The sequence below is a fragment of the Mytilus edulis genome, chromosome 11 (assembly GCF_963676685.1).
Source record: "Mytilus edulis chromosome 11, xbMytEdul2.2, whole genome shotgun sequence".
Taxonomy (NCBI): Eukaryota; Metazoa; Mollusca; class Bivalvia; order Mytilida; family Mytilidae; genus Mytilus; species Mytilus edulis.
The window spans coordinates 46,150,645-46,167,115 of NC_092354.1; the positions used below are offsets into that span (position 1 = coordinate 46,150,645).

Consider the following 16,471-nt stretch of genomic DNA (forward strand, 5'->3'; position numbering starts at 1 on the left):
ACACGAAACGCAACCATCATTGTCTTGTAAGCATTTTGAGTAAAAATGCCACTCGTAATGCTCATCTTTTATAACGAGTTGTCCTCCTTCAACAAGTTCACAGTTCAATATGCCTTCATACCGGAAGTTGAATCCAAGGCAGTCATTCGACTTTTGACATTCTATTGCGCAATATGCGCGCGTCTTTTGTGTTGTTATTGATATAAGATATCCTGTTGCATAAGTATACGACATTCTGCAGTAGTATCCTGTTGGATTTGCTAGAAGGTGAATATGCATATATTTAGTATTGTAATTTAAGTAAAAATATGTTTGTACAAGTATGTTGTACATGTATCATCCGTAAAAGTATCGCTTGAAACAATACATATCATATACATGTTGTGTACAAGTTATAATTTGTACAGATTTTTTGTACAAGTTATTAGTGTTTTAGGAACTGCTTAACACTAATGGATGATGCAAACACACAGTCTTTTATTTTGCAGATTTCTGTCACATTTTCACAACTTCATCATAACTTCTAATATTGAGCATTATTACAAAAAAAATATAAGACCACAAAAAACCTTTCTATGGGTACGAATATGGTATAAGGAGAAAAATGAAATTAGAACTTAAACCTATGTCCAGTTTGAGGACAAAGAGACAAGCACTAACTGTTAGGTTGAGGTCTATAAATTTGAATTCAAAACATTAAACTAGTACATTCTAGAAGATGAACCTGTATCAATTGGTGCAAAAAGGTATGTGTCAAAAAACTTATAATTTGTACAAAACCCTGTACAAATTATAATTTGTACAAACTTACATCTTGTACACAACATATACATGGGGAAAATACAACTTGTTAACTAGGAGTATTGTCATGCAACGTTTTTGGCCTTTTTATTTAACGTGTTTTCGTGTTTAGACGTTTTCCCGTGTTAGATTCGATGTGGGTGCTTCGTATTTCCCGGGATTTATATTCCGTGTTCATGTCGTTACTTTTAATTTTATCGTGCTTGTCCCGCATTTTATTAAAAAGTAAACCGTTACAAATTCAAAGTCAGCACGGATGCAGTTTTTGACTGAACTGGTGCCCAGGGTCTTAATTGCTTTCTTCATTACTAGGAATATTTTTTTTTTCAAATCAGACTCAACTAGCGAACGCTTACATGTGACTGCATGACCTTCATTTCCATTAATAATGACTTAAATGATCTCTAAGAACGGCTGGCTACATGTAACACAAACATGACAAAGGTTCCTGATTCGAACCCCGCTCCGCGGGGAGAATAATTCGTGAACTGAATTTGCGGCTCTTCCTTGGCACTATTTGCGAGTATGGTCATGAAAAACAATGATAGTCCGTCGGAAGGGGACGATAAATGGCATTTGTTAAACATTTTCTGATGTAAAAGTCTTAATATAACTGAATCATAGACGTGTTAAAAAAATATTTGCAAAAACTACGTAAAACCAAGCCGATTTTCAAAAAGAAACATTTATGAGAAATTTTATTTTCAATTCATTATTTTAATTAAAGTTTATTCATATACTTATATTATTACCTTTGATAATGAATTTCCATACACCAAGGGTTATAGACGCAACGCCAACACCTTGAATATTAAAGGGTCTGTCATCTATTGCTGATAGAACTCCATTGCTTTCTGGATTTCCGGTACCAAACGTTATCACACCGCTATCCCATGTTACCCAGACTACAGTCATTTCAGAACAAGATAGAAGGTTCGGAACAGCTTTTCTGGCAAGTTCAACTGATTCCCCGTCTGATATCTTCCACATTATAATCAAATCACCGTAAAATGCAAAACAAACCTCATATAATTCGGTTCCGGTTAGATCCGCATTCTGAGTAAGTAATATACAACCACCAAAGCAAGCAAATTCCAAGATGATTATATTTTCTGAAACTGGCGGAACTAATCCAAAAGGTGTAAGGTTTGTGTAGCCTTTGTACGTGTCTTTTATATCAACGTTTATTGTATCATTTAAAAACGTTTCAATGTATACTTCATTTATACGATCACCTAAAATAACATGGATTTATATTGTTAATCGAAAAATGTAAAATTTTACACGTCAATTGAAAATGTGTTGCAATCTGGGGTTTAACTATGAATCTACAGATACAAATTGAAAGCTTCAATAACCATGATAACATTTTAGATAATTAAATCATTATCAATCGATCGGCAAATTTGTTTCTGTGATACATTGACCCGTAACTTAAATAAAAAAGAAGGTTTATCAATACTAAATATATAGTTTACTAGGAAATGTGTCGTTTTTAATAAGTCAAGTGTTGCACATCATAAGGATGGCAAAATCATATAACACAAAAATACATGTTACATGCAATGCAAAGTGGGGATCACGTAAAAGAGTAAACAAACCGACCAAAAGACAGAACGTAGCCCAAGGCTACCAATGGGTTTAAACACAGCGAAAAAATCCCTAACCAAAATGGCAGCTTCAGCTTGACTAATCTGTTTACTATTTCATCGAATATGGAACTCCAAAACACAAGAATGAACCACAATTAAGAAAGAAAAAAACAATGGTTCTCAACGTATAAATAGCGTTGTACACTTTCTATACGAGATATAGTATTTAACGTCACCATTCTGACCAGACGGGGCTCGAACTTAATACATCTTGTACAGCCAAACGTACGCCCTACTTTGGCGAGGGTTCTACTACCGGTCGTAGGAAGAGCAATCGTGACCACTTTTATATTCCCCACTCACCCTTTGGGCATAGGTAACAGAAAAAAGTAAAATCACAAAAATACTGAACTTAGAAGAAAATCAATACGGAAATTCCATAATCACATGGCAAAATCAAATAACAAAACACATCAAAAACGAATATACCAGAACTGTCATATTCCTGACATGGAACAGGGATTTTCAAATGTAGAAAATGGTGGATTTAACCTGGTTTTATAGCGCTAACCCTCTCACAACAGAAGAAACTTAGCAAACTGACCAATATGCAGTAAAATTAACAAAGAACTACAAACAATTACTGACATGCCAGCTCCAGACGTCAATTAAATTGAATGAAAGATTATGTCTTCCATCTGATGACCAGTATACACAAAACTAACAAAGTACTACAAACAATTATTCTTATGCAACAACGTTTGTAACGTTCATTTTGATTGGATAACGTCACTTATTTACATGGCATCAATTGACAATTGATGCTATGGGACGTACGCGCAAGCGCAGACGGCATATGACAGATTTTAAATACATGTTTTAACGTTGTTTTCTGTCAGTTTCATTAGAATGGAGATAACTGTATTGTATTTTAAGCTCCGATGGCATCAATTGGGGATTTGATGGTCGCAAATACCCGTTTACTGTCTCCGCTAACGAGTCGCCAATAAACTTAATTTGCGACCATCAAATCCCCAATTGATGCCGTCGGAGCTTAAAATACGATACAGTTATATATATCTCCTAACTGACATGCCAGCTCGAGAGGTAAATTAAATTGAATGAAAGATTATGTCTTTCATCTGATGACACGTTTAAAAAAAGATTGTTTTTTTGTGTTTTCAAATGTCTACGTCAGGGGTGCTTCGTGGTTTTAGTTCTGAGTTTACTATGTATTATTACAATCGGAGCTTCTGTCTACACAACGCCAGAAAAAAACCCTTGAAAGTTGAAAATACATAGATGACATTTAAAACTACCACTGTCAACATCGAAGGTGAACTCGTTTGTTCTGGAAAAGAATAATTTCATATTGAGTTATTTTGTGAATGTCTCCTCAAACTTCACGTGGTATTAATGAATATGCATTAGGGTCTGTGTTACTCAATTGTAGTGTTCTATGGTTTGTTTTTTGTGCAGTTTTTGTCCTTTTGTCTAGTTCCCTTTTTTGCCATAATGTTGTCATTTTATTTTCGACTTATTAGTAAGAATGTCCGTCAAGTATCTTTAACTGCTTTGTTTGTAAAAGTTTGTAGTAGTTATAATATCAAAAGAATAATAAGATACTTATATGACTGATAGTGTCTTACCTAAAACGCCTTTATGATAGTTGGTACAACAACAACATATCACCAGCACATATATGTACACCATTCTAATGTTCTATGTGAGGTTAACGAAAATTAAGTTACATTACTTGTAATTTGTTTTCGACATAACTGTATGACCTTGTAATTTTTTAAATATGTTTTGTCCTTTTTCTTTTGAACCATGAATTCCAGTTTTTTTTTTATATATATATATATGTATTGAAGAAATATCACATTTACCTTATCGATGATAGCAGACTTAACAAATTTAGTCTCTTAAAAAATAATACCAAATCTTGTTTGATATGTAAGAAATATTTAATTTTTTTGGAAATCCGATATAAAAAAAAGAAACGCCATATCTTTTGTGGTAAGAAATAATTGATAGTTTGTCTAAATAATAAAGTAGCTTGAAAAAGATGAAATATGAAGGTAACTGTATCTATAAAACTATTGTTTTTATTGTAAGAATTTTAAAAAGGCATCTAAAAAGTATTCTAGTTTTACTGTTTTCTTTTTATAAAATTTTAAATTGGTTGCATTGACATATTGTGATTTCTCCGTTTAATGTAATTGATTAGTAACTGCTCTGACCTCGTAATCGTGTTCAAAGGATTGACAATGACGTAGCATCAAAACAAGTTGGAACGCGATGAAAAACAACAAATGTTCTTGTCTATTCATCTTTAATTACGTTGATGCGCGAATTAGTTGCTTCGTGTGTTGTGTTGTATTTTTGTACGCTAACACATTGCAACATTTTGAACAATCCTGGTTGATTTGAATAATTTAAATGTTCACTGAGTCGTTTGTATACATCCATATTTATCAAACAAGAACTAGTATTTCGATTGCTTTCTGGTCAATTTTTTGTGCATTTAAATGTTTACCTCAGGGACACTTTCCTGTTTTTCAATTTTTTAGCTTTCTATGAAGTGTTGAAATCGAAGCTTCTTTCTATCCCCCCCCCGCCCTGAAAACTATGTGAAAAAAGACATAGATGAAATTTGAAACTCACAGTCTCAACATCATTTTGTGTTCCAGAATTTTTTTTTCATAATGAGTTATTTTGCGTATGTCTCCTCAAAATTCACGTGGTAATAAGGAATATGGGTTGGGGTTTGTATTGCTCAATTGTGGTGTTCTATGTTTTACGTTTGAACAGTTTTTTCTTTTGTCCAGTTTCCCTTTTTTGCCATAGCGTTGTCATTTTATTTTCGACTTATTAGTTAGACTGTCCGTCGGGTATCTTTAATGCTTTGTTTTCAAAAGTTTTAAGCATGTTAGAATATCAAAAGAAATACTTAGATGGCTGATAGTGTCTTACCTAGACAGCCTTTAAGGTAGTTGGTACAACAACAATAAATCACCAGCACATGTATGTATAGCATTCTAATGTTCTATGTGAGGTTAACGAAAATTAAGTTACTTTACTTATAATTAGATTGATAAATATATTTTTTCGTTATCTTTTTTACCATGATTTTTGTTATCATTTGTATTAAAGAGATATCACATTTACCTTATCAATGATAGTAGAATTAACGAATTCAGTCACTTAAAAATAAAAACTTTATCTTTGTTGATTTATAAGTATATTTTTTTTTTTAAATCCGATATTGAAAAAAAAACCTTATTCACGGCATAACATACTTTGATAAAAAAAAAAACATTGATCGTTTGTCATAGTACGTTATTAAAAAAAAATATTTTCAGACAAAATGCATATTACTATATTATTATTGTTCGATTCTTACAAAGGCATTTGAAATGAAGTCCAGTTTTACTGTCTCAATTTATAAAAGTATTAAAATGATTGAATTAAATTCATGTGATTTCACATTTGAATCAAAATCAATATTTTACTAACTACAACATAATTATTAAAAACCTGTTATTGACTGCTCTGACCTTGTAGTCATATTCAAATGATCAACAATGGCGTGCAGGAAAAAAAGTTTAAACGCGAAGAAAAAAAGATCTCCATGTCTTTTCAATTGTGTTTACATTGAAGTGCAAACTCGTTGTTTCGTGTGTTGTGTGTGTTGTGTGCTTTATCTGTTTAATGCATACACCTTGCAACGTTTAGTAAGACCCGGATTGAATATAATGAGTTTGGTGTTCAATTGAACAAAATAGCATGCTTTTAAAATTTAATTTTCTGCTTTTACGATAATATTCTCTCACCAAATAAACTATACATATAGGAAGATGTGGTAGGAGTGTCAATGAGACCAATCTCCATCCAAATAGCAATTTATAAAAGTAAACCATTATAATTCAAGGTACGGCCTTCAACACGGAGCCTTGGCTCACACTGAACAACAAGGTATAAAGGGCCCAAAATTACCAGTGTAAAACCATTCAAACGGGAAAACCAACGGTCTTACCTATATAAAAAATATGTGTACCTCATTATCATCACTTAACAAAATCTCACTAAAATTGAAATATAGAATATTGCATATACATTTGAGGTTGCATTTTACATTTACTTATATCACGCAATTGACTATGAGTGCCATCAATAATAAGTTGGAACAGTTTTGTCAGAGATGATATACTGTAAATTGCTGACCTCTTTTCAAATTTTACAGGGGTGACGGTTTCAAAATAGTAATAGTAGTATCACATTGAATCACCCTTGTTTTCTTTTCTAATTTTTTATGTCAATCTGTAGTTGTGTATGAAGTGCTTAGAAAGATTTTATATACTTATGATTTATAATAATCTAATATGATAATTACTGTAAAATATTTTCTAATTTTTAGCAATTGTAATCATTAAATCGGAAAGTAACTCTTCTTGATCACCTTAGATCAACCCTGTTTATTTAAAAGGTGCACATCCTTTTTGTTGTTGGTATGAACAACTATCCGGTCACGTCCCCGTGTTTTTGTTATATGTATTTCTAATTGTATCCTTTGTAAGCCTTTTTCAACTGATTTTAAAGTCCGTTCTTATGTTGTACTGTTACGCCACTGTCCCATGATAGGAGAGAGGGTTTGGAATTCGCTTACATATTCTGTATGTATGTGCCTGTCAGGAGCCTGTATTTCAGTGGTTGTCGTTTGTTGCTGTGTTGAATTTTTTTTTCGTTCATTGTTTTGTACATTTATCAGGCCGTTAGTTTTCATTTGTGATTTTGGGCCCTTTTATAAAAGTGATATGCGCTGTGCGTTGTTGTTGAAGGCCGTACGGTGACCCTCAGCTGTTAATGTCTGTGTCACTTGGTCCCTTGTGGAGAGTTGTCTCATTCATGTCATTGGCAATCAAACCACATCTTCTATTTTATATGGAGTGTTTAGTAAACCGTTATTTGTTTTTTATACTTTCATGTTGCTGTTTTGAATTATTATCAACAATTGCAAAAAGAAGGGTGATTCTTTTTGACGTATTTGTTTTGATTCTCTTCGTACTATATGCCGCCTCTTTTTTTTGTCACGCAATACAACTATAGTCTTGCTGGTGCAATCATATCGCTTATTTTGGTATCCCTACGATATGCTATCTTTTTAAACATTGATACCTACAAACAGACGGTTCTTCTGTCATTACATTTCGAATTTGTCTCGTAAAGATTTGATATGATAATTATTATAAAATTAGATTTTTATTTTATTTTAACATTATTTATCACTGAATTGCATTTTGAATTCTGCCATATTTTGGAAAAGGATGCAAATCCATATGTGGCACACGTCATATTGTTATGTTATATTACACATTTAATGACACGAATTTTGCAGTGCTTACTGGTCATATAGCAGAATGATACTCTCAAAGGTGTAGTGCCATGAATTTTGCGTTTTACCAAGAAAGTAATCAAATAATGTGGTACCAAACACCTTGAATCCAATCAATTTGTCGCGTATAATTTAAAAAAAAATAAGAAATAAACAAAATATTTACATTGTCCTTTGTACAAATATATATTATTTTCAAATACTTGAACCTTACACTTTATCGGAAAAAATGGATAGAAAGCAGCTTCAGAAACGATAATTTTGATCATTGAGAAGCTTAAATTTCCTTAAGAATAGAACTTAATGGAAACGTTCTGCGGGTTTTAACAGAGTTATCCCCCTGTAATGTAATTTTGCACCTTGATTATCTATATTGTTAACACTTTGATTCATCTGATGCAGTAGTATCAAAGTAAATAGGACAAGTTTGACTCGACCAATCATTGAATTAAATACCTACACATGTTTGAATATATAAACAAAAATATAGTTACAGTAGAAATTAGAATTCATGCATGCAATGTTTGGTTAAAATTCGTTTATTCATAGAATTATGCACTTCAGGAGTTTAGTGATCCTTGTCATCATTAAGGTCAAATCTATGAAAATTAGAGAAATTTGGAAATGGACAAAAGTGAATAGAAGAATGAAGTTATAATGTAACAGCATCGCCAGTCTAAAATACTTATAAATGTTGACATATACACGGCAATATTGTAGAATATATGATCTGGACAACCATCCTCAGAGGTTGCACATTGTAAAACAGATGTTTTCCTAATCATGCCTCTTTTTGGGAGATATATATTATTGATAGGGATTTTTCGTTTTGTTTACCCCAGGAGTAGATTACCTTAGCCATATTTGGCAGAACTTTTAGGAATTTTTGATCCTCATTGCTCTTCAACTTTGTATTTATTTGGCTTTTTAACTATTTTGATCTGAGCGTCACTGATGAGTCTTATGTAGACTAAACGCGCGTCTGGCGTATCAAATTATAATCCTGGTACTTTTGATAACTATTTACGTACTGGTTTCCAAATATGATCTCTATGATTCATCTCATAGATACTTAACTTGGGAATGCTACCAGTATAAAACATACTGTTGCAGTGAAAATTAAATTCTGAAGTAGGGACAAAGAGAAGGGAGGAGTAGTACAGAATTTCAGTAAAAGTTTAAACTCAAACAAATCATGGGCATATAAATGTTGAAAATATGCACAGCCTTGTGGTGTCACTTTTGAATTAAATAGTAATGCATATCAGCTTTGAATTCAAGGATATGTAGTACCTCAGGGTCATTGGTGGTGCTCCACTGATGGAGAGGCAGATCCGGAAGACGAGAGAGCCTCGTTTCGGATCTGCCGGCAGTCGTAACCTAGAGCCAGAAGTACTTACAGCACGCTGATCTAGCCGATTCCAAACAAGAGAGATACTTAGTGTTTTACTTGCAAGTAACCACGGTAAGTTTAGAGAAACTTACATTGGCGCTGCGAGCAGTCGTTTTCGAACAAATTCACTCGGGGAGTCGAATTTTACATCGAAATTACAAATTTCAAGGGGCCAAAAACAGCACCTCCATTTTGTTTTTAGGGATCCCTGACAGGTCACCTATTTTCAGTTTTCGCTAACCATAGCTTTGCTAGGTTAGTTTTATTGGGAGGGAAAAGTTAAAGCACCGGGAAGGGAACCTTGTGTGGCTAAGTTTAAGTCACCGTTTGTTATTTTTGAGGGAGTTTTTCATACTTGGCCGTTTGCGGAGCCCTTGTAGGAACAAGTGTGAACCCCTTACTCGTTCTGTAAAACCCTTGTAGGGAATTTTGTAAACCCCAATCCAGTTCCGCCGCGTATTGCACTCAATTGACCTACGCAGCTCAACTTCCATTTGCAACCATAATTTGCAAATCTTCCAGTTGTAAACAGAAAGAAGAAATTGTAAGTGTCAATTTAAACAACCCACACACATACACTTGCCCTTTACATATATACCTCTGGGGTCAACTTATAAGCTTGATCCCCAGTTAAAAAGTTTGTTGTTGTAAAACCATACAAAACAGTTTGATAGTATAAACACCCCTTTTCAGTAGATACCCTTGCCTAAGCCCTAATTTAATCCTAAATTGTTTATTAATTGTGTTTCAAGGGTGACCATGGCTAGAGTCCACATAAACTCTGCCACTTTTGAGGAGTTGTTATCAATTCCAGGGGTGGGGTCTAAGATTGCAGCTAAAATCTGGGAATTGAGGGAGGAGAAGGGGATTCTAGAGTTGGAGGACCTACGGGAGGTACCTTATATGAGGATAACGGAAGCAGCTCTAGAATCTATAGATTTCAGTACCTCTTTGCCACCCAACAGGGGATCTAATAAATTTTGCAAAGAGGAGATGGGGCATCAAGAAAAGGTGCAGCGGATTGATAGCCTCATACAGGCAAGGGGTAGGGGCCAAAATGCAAATGAGTATCCCAGTCAATCAGTAGAGGCACCCAGAGCCAGGGAGGCGTGGCCCACATCTCCATCCCAGCATCTCAATTTTCAAGATGGTGGGGAACTTAACCGTGGGTTCAGGGAAGACATGGGGACCCACCAGGACCAATGGGACAGGCCTATGATGGCTTCTGGGGTTACAAAAGATTACAGGTATGAAGGGGAAACACCTAGATCTCGATATAACAATGCCGGGGATACTGGTATACTGATAATGAGGGCCCAAGGCTTAGAGATGCCCCTGTGGAGAGTGAGGCTCCAGCATCCAGGCACGCCAGCAGCCTGGGGTACCCCACCGGGTCAGGGGAACCGAGACAGGGATATGGGGACCATAGAAGCTCTCGTCGGGATGCATATGACCACCAGGGGAACATGGGAGGGTCAGATAGCCAAAGACAGAGGGGGTCTATGGGGGTTAGACCTCCAATCCTACAAAAGAGCTTAAAGTATGATGGGAAAACTAATTGGCAGGCTTTCTATGCCAAATTTTCCCGATTATGCCAGGTCAGTGGGTGGTCTTCAGGGGAGTGCAAGGATCAATTGTGCTGGTCCCTTGATGGGAAACCCAGTGAGTTTTATGCCTTGCTCGTGGAAAGAAGGCATGACTTGTCTTATGAGGACTTGGTGGGTAAGTTGGCCAAACGACCTTGGAACATGGCATTGACACCGGGAATCACCCCCATTAAACAGCGAATGCGGCGCACACCCTTAGGTTTTGCCCAAGAAGAGGAGGCTCATTTGGAAAAAATGTTACAATCTGGGGTAATTCAGCCATCCGTATCGGAGTGGGCTTCTGCCCCAGTCCTCATACGGAAAAGGGATGGTAGCGTTAGGTGGTGCGTGGACTATAGGAGGGTCAATTGGGCCGGTTCCCGCCAAATCTTTGCACTCCCCTTAGTAGAAAAGTGCCTAGACACCCTAGCAGGAAATGTGTGGTACTCCAAGTTGGATGCCAATTCGGCGTATTGGCGAGTCAAAGTAAAAGAGGAGGACCGGCCAAAAACGGCTTTTATCACCAAATATGGGCTGTTTGAGTTTGCACGCATGCCTTTCGGGCTATGCAATGCCACAGCCACATACGCCCGGGTCATAAGCCTTGTACTCCGGGGGTTAACATGGCGGGTAGTGTTGGCTTTTTTGGATGACATATTACATTTGTAGTCTTGGGAAGGGATTTTGGGGACCACTTGGCAAACCTGAGGGTGGTATTTGAAAGGTTTAGGACGTACGGGCTCAAACTAAAACCCAGGAAGTGCGATTTATTTAGGAAAAAGGTAGAATTTTTAGGGAGGGTGGTAGGTCCCGAAGGGATGGAAATTGGGCCGGGATATGTAAAAGATGTAAAAAACTGGCCAAAACCCCGGAACTCAAAGGAAGTTGAACGGTTTTTGGGATTCGCAAACTATCACAGGGCCTTTATAAAAGACTATACTAATATAGCCTTACCCCTTCAAGCCTTAACCGGAAAACGCCCCTATTTCTGGGGAAACGAGCAACAACAGTCTTTCGATAGACTCAGGGAAGCCATGGTGTCAGCCCCTGTTCTGTCATTACCCAATGCCATTGATCCTTTTATCTTAGACACGGATGCTTCCGACAAGGCTATTGGGCAGAATTATTGCAGGTCCAGGGGGGACAGGAACGGGCCACGTCCTATGCTAGCTTTACCCTAACCCCAGAACAGCAGAAATATTGTACGACCCGAAAGGAGCTGTTAGCCATTGTCAGGTTCACCAGGCTATTCAGACATTACTTGCTTGGGCGGAGGTTTACGGTTCGAACAAATGATAGTAGCCTCACTTGGTTAACGAATTTCAAGGAACCCCAGGGACAATTAGCCCGGTGGCTGGAAGAAATCAGTCAGTTTGATATGGAAATCAAACACCGGCCAGGGGCTAAACATCCTAATGCAGACGCTTTGTCTCGATTGCCTCAATATGGACCTTGTCCCGAGTTTCAAGTAGACAAGGTTCTAGCAAATTTGCCCTGTGGGGGATGTACCTACTGTGCCCGAGCTCAACAAAATTGGGGACAGTTCACAGAAAATGTTGATGATACCATACCCTTGGCAAAGAGACCCTATGGTAGTGCACAACCCAAAGACACACGAGAACCAGTGGTGCAAATATCCCGGGTGTCTGTGTCAAAGAGGGGGGACGAATTAGCCATATGGTCAGAGGGGGAGGGTGACATCTGGGTGCAGGAAGTAGGAGGGGACCTAGGGATTAACTTGGGATACAGTCAGGAAGAGTTAAAAGAAAACCAAAGTAAGGACCCAGACTTAAAATGGGTGGTTCAATGGAGGAAAACAAAAGGGGAACCCTCTGAGGAGGAAATCTTCCTTAGCGGTCCCGCCCCCAAGTACTACTGGTTAAATCGGGAATTATTTGTCCTTAGTGGGGATAATATACTGTACAAGAAGGGGGTGAAAGGAGAGGCAGTCAGGGTGGTCATTCCCCAAGTATCAAGGAAGGAACTCATGGAGTTGTGTCACGATATTCCTGCAGCGGGCCACCAAGGGGGGGACCGAACCTACCAAAGGATCAAGCCAAGGTATTATTGGAGAGGGATGAAGAAAGAGATTGAACAGTATGTAGCAAGTTGTGCTTTGTGTAGCCAAAACAAAAGGCTACTCGCCCAAACCGTCACCCTATGGTAAAACATCACGCCGGGGCGCCAATGGAAAGGGTTCATCTAGATTTTGTGGGGCCCCTCCCAAAAACAGAACGAGGAAATGAACATATCCTCATGATGATCGATCAGTTTACCAAATGGGTGGAATGTGTCCCTCTCCCCGCCCAGGGCGCAGAACTAACAGCCCGTACAGCAGTGAATGAGTTCTTCTCCCGTTTCTGGAGTCCCTTTCAGGTATTCACTGATCAGAGGAGGAACTTTGAATCCCATCTGTTTAAAGCCATGTGTGACCTGCTTCAAATACACAAAAGTAGAACCACCCCATACCGCCCCTCCTTCAATGGTCAAGTAGAGCGTTGCAATCGAACGCTGATGGCTTCAGTGCGGTGCTTTGTGGGAAAAAATCAAAAGTCCTGGGATCTATTCCTTCCGCAATTAGCTGGTGCGTTCCGTGCTCCAGTCAGTAAAAGCACCTGGTTTACTCCTAATCATCTCATGTTGGGCAGAGAAGTCAATCAGCCTGCTGAGTTGATGTTCAGGGGGCCACAGGGGGAGGAAATTCAGGATAGAGAAAAATATGTTTCAGACTTAGAGGAGGCCATCCAAGGGGCACACGAGCTGGCCAAGGCCAATCTAAAAACGGCACAAGAACGCCTCAAAAGGGATTACGATCTCAAGGTGGTAGTCAAAAGGTTTAAGGTGGGGGATCTAGTGTATCAATTGGTCACGGCCACCATCAAGGGAAAATGTCGGAAACTGACACCATCCTGGAAGGGCCCCGGGGTGGTGGTGGAAAGTCTCACTCCATATCTTTACAGGGTCAAAATGAAAACAACAATGGTGGTGGCCCATCATGACCGGATTAAGTTGTGTAAAGATAGGGAGGTCCCAAATTGGTGTAAAAAACTACAAGCCCAAGTTTTAAGTAGAAATTGGAAGGAAATAGAGGAGTTGGAACCCAAGGGAAAAAGGGGTAAAAACATTTATTGCTCATGCAGGGGACCAGATGATGGGGGTCTCATGATTAGATGTGACGAGTGCAGGGAATGGTTCCATGGACGATGCGTGGACATCACTCCTGGGGAGGCGGACAGAATGGACGCCTATCAGTGTCCTGGATGTTCGGTCTCCACAGGGGTGCACGTGTCCAGGATCTCCCTGCACTCTAAGGTAAATCTATTTCAGATGAATAATAACCAGGACAGTATGGACAAGCCAGGGGATGGAAGCCAGCCACCTTCTCCAGTGCAGTCCTCCGTCACAGAGGTGACGGAGGAACTGGTGGTTTGTGTGTCGGAGGAGGAGCTGAGACAGCTGGACCCTGAGGTCCAGGGGAGCCCAGGGGCTGCCTTAGAGGTATGTGGGGGGTCCGAAGGGGGGTCTGAAGGGGTTGAGGGGAAGGGGGAGGTGAAGAAGACCAAGAAGAAGAGGAAGTCCAGGACCAACAAGAAGAGTAGAGCTGCCAAGAAGAAGGCCACGGCAGCAACCTCACCTCTCCTGACAACCTCACCTCAGGGGATGGCTCAGGGTCAGGAGGTGTGTCGGGGCCAGTCTGGTTCCCCAGCTTCCGGTGAGGTGGCAACACCTCACTATGGAGTTCAGGGTGAAGCAGTTGGTACTGGACTGTCTTGTCCAGTGTCTGGCTGTGAAGCCCGGGGACCAGGCCTGGAAGGGCACATTCTCGCGGAGCACGTGGCCGAGGTGTTCCGTGACCTGGTAGTCTCCGACCCAGGGTTAGCCCGGGTGCGCCTCACATCGCTGAGCACACTCTTCAGGGCCCTGGGGGGAGGGGGGCTGCTGTTGGGGACCCCATCCATTGGGTGATAAGCCAACTGGAGACTGTGGGGCTGACTCCAGAGGACTTGACCGCTGAGTGGGGAGCCATGGCAGCAGTGTGCCAATTGGCGCGGTGGGAGGTTCCGCGAACCTTCACGCTGTCGCCAATCAACTCACCTGCAGTCCTCATGCATTGGAGGGCGCAGGTGGAGTTGATGGCTCTCCTACAGGGACATCAGCGTCAGGCCTTTCTGGGGAAGGTTAACCTCAGCTCCAGTGAGCCGTCCCAGGCGAGCTCCTCTAGTGAGTAGGGGAGTCCACCAGCCAAGGCAGGAGTTTTTAACAGGCTGGGGCTCCGGTTTGCACACAGGGGACTCCCAGGCCCATGGGGCAGGTTGGGGCGTTCAGTTCCACGGGGCCCTCTCCCAGGTTCATTCCCTCCCTCATGTCCCTCCCCACCCGGCCTGTACCCTCCCTCATGTCTCTCCCACGTCCTGGTCCCAGCAGGTCACTTCCGAGTCTAGGGTCACGAGGCTCATCCTCATCTGCGGGGGCACAGGGATCAAAGCACCCGGGGAATCCCTCAGGGAGTAGGGGAGTGGAGTCCCAATTGTGCAGGGATCTTCCGGAGGCGTTTGACAGCCATATGCATCTGGATAGGTCCCTGACCAAGATGGGGCTGCCTTCTCGGACATCTCTGGGTGATTTCCTAAGGGTGCGGTTGGACCCTGTCCCTGTGGATCCAGTCAAGCTGGCTGGAGGGGTTGCAGTTTTCTGTGACCCAAAGACTTGGCCCAGTGTGCCTTTGAGGCTGGAGCCAGGGTGGGTTGGAGCAGTGGGAATCCACCCAAAGAGTGCTGGGCAGTTTGAGGACGCCACTCAGCACCGGTTCCACCAACTGGTGTCTCACCCGAGTGTGTCCGCCCTTGGAGAGGTGGGAGTGGATTTCGCTGTGGAGGAAAAACTACACGCCCGTCAGATATCGACCTTGCGATGGGCACTCCAGTCCTGCCGTTTTGACCAGCCTGTGGTCCTGCACATTCGGGGTGGCAGACTGGATAGGGTTCACGCCCGAGCCCATCGCGAGGTCTTAGAGGTCCTGAAGAGCGTGGCAGTTAATCCATTACAGCTGATTCATCTCCACTGTTTCCAGGGGGGGATTGCTCAGGTGCGGGAGTGGCAGGACTCATACCGCAATGCTTACTTCGGGTTTGGGATGGGTGTCAGGTCCTTTAACTCTGAGCAGAAGGAGGCCTTGAGGTCGGTGCCCCCATACAGGATTCTCTTGGAGAGTGATGCCCCTTACTTCCCCCCACCGAATGCACGGCATGGCCACCCTCATTACCTTTATGAGGTGGCAAAGGTGGCGGGGACAGTGAGGGCAGCCTCACCGAGGGAAATTGTACGGGTGGCCCACCTCAATGGTAGCCGTCTGTACGGAGTTAACCCGTAGGTGGGCAACTCCCAATACATGTAAATAGCAACAGAAAGGCCCGTTGGCCAGTTACAATTGTTTGATAAAATAGTTATAGCCAGTTGGCTTCCAGCAAATGAATTTACAGCCCGTTGGATCCTAAATTAATCATAGTTATAGCCAGTTGGCTCTTAGTAATGAATTTGAGGGCCCGTTGGCCAAAAGGGAATGATGTATATATGCGTAATCCTGGGGTGTGTGTCATGGGGATCCCGAGGGTGAGGGGAATGGGGGTGGCCAACTGTAGTTCAGTCTCCATAGGGCATGGGTGGGGGCGGGTCTACTGTGTTTCTGATCCTGTTTTTAGTATAT

The 16,471-nt window shown here is 40.8% G+C and overlaps 1 protein-coding gene across 1 annotated transcript; it reads left to right on the forward strand.

Annotated features, from left to right (window-relative positions):
* The first annotated feature begins 15,163 nt into the window (after nucleotides 1-15,163).
* Nucleotides 15,164-16,138, forward strand: LOC139494316 (putative deoxyribonuclease TATDN2). Its single transcript, XM_071282483.1, has one exon. It carries the CDS (start codon nucleotides 15,164-15,166, stop codon nucleotides 16,136-16,138), a length of 975 nt encoding a protein of 324 aa, XP_071138584.1.
* Nucleotides 16,139-16,471: the final 333 nt, after the last annotated feature.